The 11,135-nt window shown below is 42.7% G+C and overlaps 1 protein-coding gene across 1 annotated transcript; it reads left to right on the top strand.

The window, feature by feature from the left end:
- The first annotated feature begins 4,182 nt into the window (after positions 1 to 4,182).
- Positions 4,183 to 9,759, top strand: LOC113063906 (insulin receptor substrate 1-like). Its single transcript, XM_026234327.1, has 2 exons — positions 4,183 to 7,669; positions 9,326 to 9,759. The coding sequence occupies exons 1-2, from the start codon at positions 4,501 to 4,503 to the stop codon at positions 9,328 to 9,330; spliced, it is 3,174 nt and encodes a 1,057-aa protein (XP_026090112.1). The 5' UTR covers positions 4,183 to 4,500; the 3' UTR covers positions 9,331 to 9,759.
- The last annotated feature ends 1,376 nt before the right edge of the window (positions 9,760 to 11,135 follow it).

Here is an 11,135-nt window from a genome sequence, read left to right as displayed (position 1 = left end):
AAAGCCTCATCCCTGTTAGTATGTGGGGTGTAGTTGTGTCATTAGCGCCTAAACTTCATAATTAGTCCAAAGCAGACATGTTTTGACCATTGTTCATACACATACCAGTGTTGTGCCAATTCTGACCACCCGCCAGATTACCCCCCACTTAGTTTTGGTGGGTTGAGGAGTCTGTGTGGGGTGAGGTTAGGTTTGAGCAATCGGGTAGAGATTTGAATGAAGGAGGTAATCATTTGGCAGGGGGTCAAAATTGTGCACAACAGTAATTTAGCGATAATGATAAACTTTTCAACCTGGCAAATTGCCAAAAAACTGCCAGGATATACCAATATTTTCTAAACTGATTCACACTGTAATTACAGTATATGGCAAAAACAAAACAGGAAAAACACCCAGAATACCTGAGCAACTGCTTTTTATATTTAAAATCTAAAATAATGCACATCATATTTGTGTCTGTTTCTTCTTAACTGATATGAAAATACCAAAACTAAAATAGCTAAACTGGCGACAATTGTCAAACTAACACCATCTTCTTAGACAGGTGTCTCCTCTTTTTTCGGCACCATCTACACGTCCATCATATTAATGGCAAGCGCTCGCTGAATGTTCGAGAGTCTGCAGCCCGACTCTCAACACAATAAATATGATATTTCAAGGATTCGGTCAGAGGATCCACACTAATGATTCTGGAGATAGATTTCAGATAGATGACCTGATTTTGATTAAATAATTTAAAAGGCTGAAATTCATTTTATTACTCTTGATTCGGTCATGTGTTTTAATGTGCAGCAGCTGATTTATTTTTATTTTGCATTCCGTGGTAATCATTTTTGTAATAAATGGAATAGCACTAATAAGCATACAGATAAATGTTATTTCTGTTTATATATTATTAAAAGTAGGGTGGGTGATTTCCGAGAGGATAGTACTTGCACGCTAGCTTTGAAAGCATAAGATTTCACCCTCCCTGCAAATCACTCTCCAAAGCCACGCCTCCTTCAAAACACAGGCAGCGACACGGTGAGAGACGGCATTGGTGGAGGGTTGAATGCTAAGCTTTTCAGATTACCTCATGTTGCAAAACATTACTGTATAAAGTGCATAGTATTACAATAATAATGCCTTTCATTCTTGCTCGGTCTGCAATAGAGTAATGGAACTCGCTGATGACGTATACAAATACATACACTGACAGGCAGGTTGGACAGCCATTCATAGCCCTCGGACCAAAGAATATGTTTGGACAAACATTTTATGGTCCTACTATAATGAAAGGGGCGTGACGAAGGGGTGAGGATCCAAGTGCAGGCTTTAAAAAACAGACAGGGTCTATTAACAATAAACAAGTATAATCCAGAAAGAGACAAAACAGGCAAAGATCAGGGCAGGCAGCAAACAATCAGGAAACCGGATAAACAGTCCACGGTCAAAAACCACAAAGACACCACAAGGAAATAACAGATGACTAACAATATGAGCAATGAGTGTGAGTAAAACCAGGCTTTAAATAGGGTGCGACTGATGAGGAAACAAGATACAGGACAAGATACATTCAGCAAAGGATTATGGGAAATGTAGTCTGAGATAGAATAGCAAGAGTCAGAGGTGGAGTGATTCTAGTGGAGTTCATGGGAGATCATGAGGCCTTCCACAGATGACATAAATATAAATACATTTAGTGTTTGCTATCAGGATATGAGGAGACTTTTGACCAGCACAACAAAAATGTACTTGAATCAAATTACCTTCCCTGCTTTTAATTTCTAGTCAAATGTCTCAGTATTAACCTTTGTCTTTTAAATATTTATAGATTTGGCTTAAATCTTAATAATTTAAATGTATTCAATGATTCTATAGGGATAATAAGTAAGGCCTAATTGATTCAATTCCAATGAAACCTAAATCTAAATTCTAAATATACTCTAACATTCATTAAGATTTTTAAATGTTTTTGAAAGACGTTTCTTATACTCACCATGGCTGCATTTTTTTTAGCAAAAATACAGTACAAACTGTGAAATATTATGTTTTTTTTGTATGGTAATATATTTTAAATTGTAATTTTGTTATTTTTAGAAAAAGCTGAATTTTCAGCATCATTACTCGTCACATGTTTCAAGGTGTTTTATTTGTCACTAGCACCATATTTGCAGACAAACAGAAGAATCAAAATACCATTTCTCTTCTCTCTCATCAAGTGTTTACATTTTCAATGCACTATATAAAAGTTTGTATAAAAATACAAATATCCACAGTCAGTGCAATATAAAGCAGATTTTTGTATGAATGTAGCAGCATTGTCCTTATTCTGAACACACACACACACACACGCACACACACACACACACACACACACACACACACACACACACACATATATATATATATATATATATATATATATATATATATATGTGTGTGTGTGTGTGTGTGTGTGTGTGTGTGTGTGGAGAGAGAGAGAGAGTAAGAGAAACAGTAAATTAATTCAAAAATCATTCTAATATTCTCATTTGCTGCTCAAGAAACATTTCGGATTTTTTTTTTTAAAAGTTGTGCTGCCTCATATTTTTGTGGAAACCGTGAGATGGTTATTTCAGGATTTTATGTATAGAAAGTTAATTTATTTAAAATAGTAATCAACTGAAATGTATAGATATCTTAGCTTTCACTTTGAAACAATTTAATGCATCCTTGCTGAATAAAAGTATTATTATTGTTTTAATCTTCCCCCTAAAGTTTGCTGACATGCTAATTGTAAGGCCCCTTTTTGGTGGCAGCCACTGATGGATGAAGTGAACGCTGATCCTGAAAATACATTTGTAATGTTAATGCATTGTCAAATTTTGTCCTGCAGATACAATATCTCTTATAATATGTTAAAGCTTCATAACCGATTAAACCGAAGTCTAGTATAATCTGTTACTTTACACATTTTTGGATAATACAAAAAACTATTTTTTTTATTCCTTTTGAGGTTACTTCTGACCTAACTCGTTTATCACAGTGGTTTGAACAGGGCAGCTCTGTACCATATTGATATAAAAATTCTAAGAAAATGTATTCCATTCTTTGTTTTCAACAACAAGAAGTGCATAAAACATGATCACATTACATCAGGGTTTGTGAAGGAACTTTCTTTTCATTAAAATGTTTCATTGAAAAAAAGAAAAAAATTGTAAAATAAAATAAAATAAATCAATCAATCAATATTTAATGTGTTTATGCCCTCCTAATTTTGAGCATAATTATAGCCGGTCTGTAGTGCAATTTTACAAATCTTTTATAATTTTTTTTTTTTTTTTTTACTTTTAGTAACTTAGACAATGGCCCCCTGTTTTTTTGTAAACAGTCCATTCCTTAAAAATTTAATATTACTGCTTTTTATTTGTTTGTTTGTTTGTTTGTTCAGGAGTATTTTTTATTTCTTTCCTAATGATATATACTCATGTAATTTATTAATTATTTTTCTATTACTGTTTAATCTTATCTCTTGTGTGTTGTGTTGAGATAAGATAATGTCTCCATCTCAAGGTAAGTTTGTTGAAGCAGCAGTTCTCCAATCTTTTTGCTTTGTTATAATAACATATGATGCATTTATGCAGTGTTGATAAGAATGCAAATAAGACTATTCAATAAACCCAGCACATTTTTACACATTAATTCATCTCCTGCATCTTCCCCTGCTTCTATGGCTGATAAAATAATTATTTGTTGCAGTATTTTATACTATACACTATTTTGATTTGTTGATTGATATGCTCTTAAAGTGTGAAGCCATGTTTTATATTTATATTTTTTGTTTATCATGGCCACTACACGGTTTCTGTACTTCTATGCTATTTTCATACACTTTGCTTTTATTATAAAATTATTTGAATTGTGTTATAAGATAAACTATAAAAGAGTAGGAGTCACCAAATTTCTGACTGATAGATTATCGCAAGATACTGTCATTAAAAGCCATTTCAATATTAAAAGGATGTAACACTATATTTTTTATGTAAAATTAAGCATTCTTATTCTCGTTACAAAGATATTTACTACAGCACCAGAGTCTGCACACAGAGGCAGCAGACGGCAGATCTCCCCTCCAATAGACAGACGCCGTTGTTGGATTGACGGCTCTGATTGGTTAAGAAGACTGTCCATCACAGCTTTTTTTCGCAAGCGGACCAATGAGAGACGTCTGGTGACCCCGTTCACACCGCGCAGTGCGCTGACGTGCTCGACACGTGATGTTTTCGCTGGGCTGTAGTGATGTGTAGCCACCATGAGTGAAGCGGGCAAATAAAGATTTATCATGGCAGCGAGCGATGATGGAGGCTCTGCGAAGATGCAATGTTTCGTCGCGCTGAATAATCACCAGGGGGATACATCGGAAAGCAGCACGGATTACTCGAACGTGTAATTGTATCTGAGCTAGGAACGCGCAGGCAACAGAATGGGCCGTGCATCAGTGTAAAGCGGAGGTAAAGTGACCTTTCATCGCATTGTCCCATGGAAGATCGGCCGCGTTTACCGAATCACGGCGTCATGTTGACACTAGAGGCACAACCGCGTCGCGCGGTCATGAAAACATCCGACATCTCTTGTGCTGCTGGGGAGCCTCCATCCTCCTCCTCCTCCTCCTCCACCTCAATCAATAACAACGGCTCCCGTTTGCCCATGCACTTAACAGCCTCCTCTCATTCTCAGCCTCAGAGGAGGTACCATCCGCCTTACCACTTTAAAGTGCACCATCTGTTCCCGGATGAGAGCCCTCAGGATGCTGTATTGAGGAAGCACTTGCCACCGCTCCAGTATAAAGTGCACGATTCTGCCTTCTGCCGCGTCCTGAGCGCCGACACCACCGCTGCTGCCCTGGCCGCCGCCGCCGTCTGCTCCGCCGGTGTGGACCGGGACATATGGAAATGTGGTTATCTCAGAAAACAGAAGCATGGCCACAAGAGGTTCTTCGTCTTGAGGGGCCCCAGCAACCTCGGCCCCAGTCGGCTGGAGTATTACGACAGCGAGAAGAAATTTCGAAACGCCCTTAAAGCTGCTGCCTCTGGTGTTGCGTGCCCTGCCAAGAGGGTGATTTATCTGTCCCAGTGTTTTACGGTGAACAAGAGGGCTGATGCTAAGAACAAATACCTCATTGCCCTTTATACTAAAGATGAGTATTTCGCCGTGGTGGCGGAGAGCGAGCAGGAGCAAGAGGAGTGGTACCTAGCCCTCACCGAACTTATGGCGGAGGGGAAAAAGGGGCAGCTAGACAATGACGAACTCGACGACGGTTATGGTACGATTTCGCCAGGTACTATTTTCAAGGAGGTGTGGCAGGTGAACGTCAAACCTAAAGGCTTGGGTCAGACTAGGAATCTAATGGGCGTGTACCGTCTGTGCCTTTCCACCAAGACCATTCACCTGGTGAAGCTGAACTCGGAGACGCCGGCCGTCAACCTGCCGCTAATGAGCATCCGCCGCTGCGGCCACTCCGAGAGCTTCTTCTTCATCGAGGTAGGCCGCTCTTCTTCCATCGGTCCCGGTGAAATCTGGGTGCAAGTCGAAGACTCGGTGGTGGCGCAGAACATGCACGAGACCATTCTGGACACAATGAAGGCTCTCAAGGCCTTTCCTGACTTCAGGCCGCGAAGCAAAAGCCAGTCCTCCGGCTCGAACCCCATGCCGTTCATCACTACTCGCCGACATCTCGGCAACCTTCACCAGAGCCAAACCGGGCTGCAGTGCCCCTCCAGGACAGATTCAGTGACGGGCACGCCACCTACAGGGAAAAACAGAGGGCGGGGTCAGCGCTACCGGACCTCCAGCGAGGGCGAAGGCACTCAGGACCGCCCCCTCAGCTCTGGAACAGGCAGCCTGGTGCACCTAAATACTCCCGTTCTCCGCGTGGGCAGGGAAGAAAGCGGCAGCTGCTGTGCCCACGCCTCACCAGGTTCCAGCCAGCACACTCGGTCTGCTTCACTTCCTGTGTCTCACTTCCTGTCTGCCACCAGCCCCATCAGTGTGTCCAGCAGCAGCGGGCACGGCTCGGCCTCTGAAACCCACACCCGCCCCTCAAGCTCCTCCATTTGTGGCTCTCCTAGTGATGGAGGCTTCAACTCGTCTGATGAGTTCTGCCCCAGTCCGTGTGACTTCAGGTACTTTCACACAAGTTGCACCACGCCCGAATCCCACGGCAGCACTCCGCCCATTCGAGAGGACTATCGACTGACTGAATACATGACCATGGATTGGCACAGAGATGGGGTGAGGACTTTCGAAGAGGAGAGCAGTTACATGGAGAGGACTTTCCTCAAGCTAGCACATTCATCCAAGCCAAAGCTTGGCGGGGGATTGAGTATCACACAGCAGAAAGCTACACAAACCTCATCTTCTTTAGATGAATCAAGCCCGGTGGAGTCCAAACGACACCAGGTTTGCTCGTGCCTGCTGAAGTCAGCCCATAAGTCTTACTTTGAATTACATCACCCAAACAAACCTGCCTTGCTCAGCTCTGAGTGTCAAAAGAAACTGCCAAAAGACGATGGCTATATGCCCATGATCTACAGCATTGCTCCGTCTCCAAATGCAGGTTACATCCCTATGCAACCCCGAGCAAACCACCCCAGCACCCTGGTCATTCAACCCTGTTCCTCGCAGCAAGCGGACCGATACGGCTACATGATGATGCTCCCAGGCGAAAGCCTCTCTGGTAGAGAGCAGGTGGAGTATGATGACTACATGGACATGTCACAACTTAGCGTGGCCGAAGGCTTTTCGCAGGCCTCGCCTGAAGGTCCAAAGACCTCGTACTTCTCACTCCCACGCTCCTACAAAGCCCCGTCACGAGAAAAGTGTGAAAAGATGGAATACATTCCCATGTCCCCAACTGAGCCCTTAAGCCCACCTAGTCCTGGAGAGTACATTCACATGGACTTTGGGTCTCGTCCCACTCACATCGCTGCTGCTTCTCCATCCTCCGTAAATTCGCCCTCAACTCCTCCTCCTTCTCAGCCCTGCTATCAACACTGTTGCTCCTCACCAGACCATGACTGTTTGGGCCCAAACATGGACAGCCTCCTGAAGGACCACCCTCCTCGACACTCGCTCGTAGCACCGTGGAACCCGCCCAACTACGCCCGTCCCTTAGGGTGCTCTTATGGGCAGGCATTGACCAATTTAGATCCTGAAAAGACGCACGTGGAATGCGGAGATGGTCTGTTGAGAACAATGCAGCACCTTTGTATCTCCGAGCGTCTGCCATTCGGTCATCCGGAGCTTAAGGTCATCAGGGCGGACCCGCAGGGAAGGAGACGACACAGTTCAGAAACGTTCATCCCCTCGCCTGCTTCTTTTATTGGTGGTTGCGGAATCAGGCCCTCAGCCAATCAGAATCTACCCGAAGATAGCAGATGGCAAAACTCCAGCTCCTTCGATAGCATGTGGTCACACACGGATGCTTCTCGTGACACGGCAGCCCTAGCGACGAGCTCCGCTAGCGGAGGGACGCCTCAGAACACCTCATCCAGCTACCTCAACTACATCGCTCTGGACCTGAGGGAAGTGCCCAGGGTCACACGTGATTCTCCACCTCCACACCCAGATCAAAATAACCTCCAAGAGAGCGATGCTTATGCTGGTATAGACTTCTCCGTTTCGGGAGGACGTGCCACTGCCTCAAAAGGTTGGTTGCATCTCTGTCTCCCCTTATGCAACAAAATCAGTGAGAGCTAGTAGCCCTCTAAAAGCTGCATGCTGCATCAACATTAATTACTCTGTTTGTCTCTGTAGCTGAGACAGTTATTGAAGCAATTATGTGATGTGATGTAAAGTAACCTAAACAGTCTATTTGTTAAGATGCAGTTGTGAATTGCACCGGTTTTTTTTTGTGTGTTTTTTTTAATCAAATGAGTCTTTCCCTGAGGAGAGACAATGGAGCAGAATTGTCCTGTCAACTTGATACCGGCATGTTGTTGATAAAGTGAGAAGAGAAACTCTGAAAAATGTTGCTATTGCTTTCAAAGATGTTCTTTTTTCCACACTGATTTTTTGAACTGATTGAACATGATTTGAAATTTGGTTTTGCACTTTGAATAGCACTGGGAAAAGAGCACTTCATGTGCACAGAGCAGCTGTACTAACACAGAGGTGTGATGTGCAAATATGATATTAAAGGAATCCACTTGCATGCTGCCTAAGAAACTTTGCTTTCACAGTTTTAACAGTCAAGTAAAACCTTTCACCAAGAAGATTTAAAATGCTTTTCTTTCTGGTTTATTACAGATTCATTATTGCTTTCGATGTCCTACATAAGTTTTAATAAGAACTTTAAGTCATACATGTAAGCTTAAATTATTTTTCAAGTATATTTAGTATTTATCAACCAACACTACCAAAAAGGTTTTATTTTATTCATTTATTTTACTTATTTTTGACTTGACAAACATCTAAGCATTATTGAATCAAAATACATTTATTTGATAAGCAAAATGACTTAATATATTAAGTCTTGTTTTCTGAAAGATTTATGAGAATTTTGTTTGTTTTTGCCTAAAACAAGAAAGCATCTGCCAGTGGGGTAAGAAAAAATCTTAATTCAAAGGGTAAACAAGATTATTTTTGTTGTCCCATTTGGCAGATATTTTTTCTTGTTTTAAGCAAAAACTAGCAATATCTAGATTTTTTTTTCTGAAAAGTAATTTTGTTTATTAATCAGGATTTAAGAATGTCTAGACAATCTTTAGAAAATGTAAAAATACCAAGGGTTTTTTTTTTCTTTTTTTGCAGTGGCTAATAAAAGGTTAAAGGTTTATTTTATTCTCTTAAGCTAATAGTTAAGAGATGATATATCATAAGAGATGAGAGGTATATATTTGCTGGAATCAAATAACTTACAAAAATCAATAATTTAAGAATTTAGGAACAATAACTTGTGAAGCAAAAAAGCATATTATTAAAATTTTCATAACATACTTAAAAAACAAACACACAAATAAATTGTCTGCACATTTCTAATTGATGGTTATATTTTTTTTTATAAAATCAGCATCTGCTGTAACAACCTCTAATGGGTTAAAATATATCTGAATCCACCATAAAGTGTTATATCAGTGTGTTCTTTTGGAACCATTTAATATTACTATAGTAAACTGCAACAAACTACTGATTTGTGTGGTTTCAATCTATAAATGAGCTCTCATTCATAAATATAATGAAGTTGATTGATGTCCAAAGTGACTTTTATTCAAACCCATGACCTCTACTGTCTGAAATACAAGGATGCTAACATCGAACACATTAAGCGTTTCATAACGTGCGCTCTATCTCTTCGCCCTTGCAGATTGAGTGACTCAAAAGCTGGTGCTCGGAGGGGAATCAGGATACGGAGAATCCACTGAACTCTGGAACGCCGAAAAGCAAGCCGCCTCCTCCTCCACCTCCTCCTCAGAACTCCAACAACAAAGACTGAGAAACTGCACAACCTCTTATGCTCTGTATTTTCCACATAACTGCCTCAACAACTGGTTTCATTTGTCTGTTTTTAAGATGGTCCTCACTGCAGAACAAAAGATGCAGGGGGCGTGGTTAGATCTAGATCCAACTCCTCCCACCTAACATATACCTTAACCTACGAGTCTCCACCCCCTGATCCCTAAACCCACCCATCACCACCCCTAAACCTACCAATCTCCACCCCTAGACCCACCCATCACCACCCCTAGACCCACCAATCTCCACCCCTAGACCCACCCATCACCACCCCTAAACCTACCAATCTCCACCCCTAGACCCACCCATCACCACCCCTAAACCCACCCATCACCACCCCTAAACCCACCAATCTCCACCCCTAGACCCACCCATCTCCACCCCTAAACCCACCAATCTCCACCCCTAAACCCCACAATCTCCACCCCTAGACCCACCCATCTCCACCCCTAAACCTACCAATCTCCACCCCCTAAACCCCACCTATCTCCACCCCTAAACCTACCAATCTCCACCCCTAAACCCCCTCCCATCTCCACCCCTAAACCCACCAATCTCCACCCCTAAACCCACCAATCTCCACCCCTAAACCCACCCATCTCCACCCCTAAACCCACCCATCACCACCCCTAGACCCACCAATCTCCACCCCTAGACCCACCCATCTCCACCCCTAAACCCACCAATATCCACCCCTAAACCCCACAATCTCCACCCCTAGACCCACCCATCTCCACCCCTAAACCTACCAATCTCCACCCCCTAAACCCCACCTATCTCCACCCCTAAACCTACCAATCTCCACCCCTAAACCCCCTCCCATCTCCACCCCTAAACCCACCAATCTCCACCCCTAAACCCACCCATCTCCACCCCTAAACCCCACAATCTCCACCCCTAAACCCACCCATCTCCACCCCTAAACCCCACAATCTCCACCCCTAGACCCACCCATCTCCACCCCTAAACCTACCAATCTCCACCCCCTAAACCCCACCTATCTCCACCCCTAAACCCACCAATCTCCACCCCTAAACCCCACCCATCTCCACCCCTAAACCTATCAATCTCCATCCCCCTGGATCTTGTGTTCTGCAGTTAGGGGCTACTGTGTTTTTGTCTGAATGATGATGTTTGGTTTATTTATTTCTTGCCTCCGGTCTTAGAGTGCGTTTGCTAAATTAGAACTGTGAGCTTCAGATATATAGCACTTCTTTTTTTTGTGTGCATGGTATGAAACGCATCATAGCTCTTTGGTTACAGGTTTATGTTTCTCCATGCAAAATCGGATGTAAATAGGAGAAGCTTGTATATCATTTTGTAAAAGCCGTGCTCATTACCCTGACACTGGAGATGGTCCTCACTGCAGAACACAAGATCCAGGGGACGGGGTTAGCTCTAGAGCCAACTCCTCCCTCCTTACATGTACCTAAACCTACTAGTCTCCACCCCCTTGATGTGGATCCAACCACGCCCCCTGGATCTTGTGTTCTGCAGACACTCACCACATTTAGTGCTGCCCATTTTTATTTGTATAAAGAGTATTTTTTTAGGGGTAACACTGTAAAAGGGTTCAAGCTTGTCATATGGACCACAAGTGTACAGTCGTGAAATCACCTCACCCCCTGCGAGATTGTCTGAGAAATGAGGAAACATCGGGC

This window comes from Carassius auratus, chromosome 46 (genome assembly GCF_003368295.1).
Source record: "Carassius auratus strain Wakin chromosome 46, ASM336829v1, whole genome shotgun sequence".
Lineage (NCBI taxonomy): Eukaryota > Metazoa > Chordata > Actinopteri > Cypriniformes > Cyprinidae > Carassius > Carassius auratus.
Note: the sequence above shows the minus strand (reverse complement) of the source record. Positions and strands in the feature narration are given on the sequence as shown.

Bases quoted from the DNA above. Each gene is read 5' to 3' on its own strand.
- LOC113063906 (XM_026234327.1), top strand. From the start codon at position 4,501: ATGGAAGATCGGCCGCGTTTACCGAATCACGGCGTCATGTTGACACTA.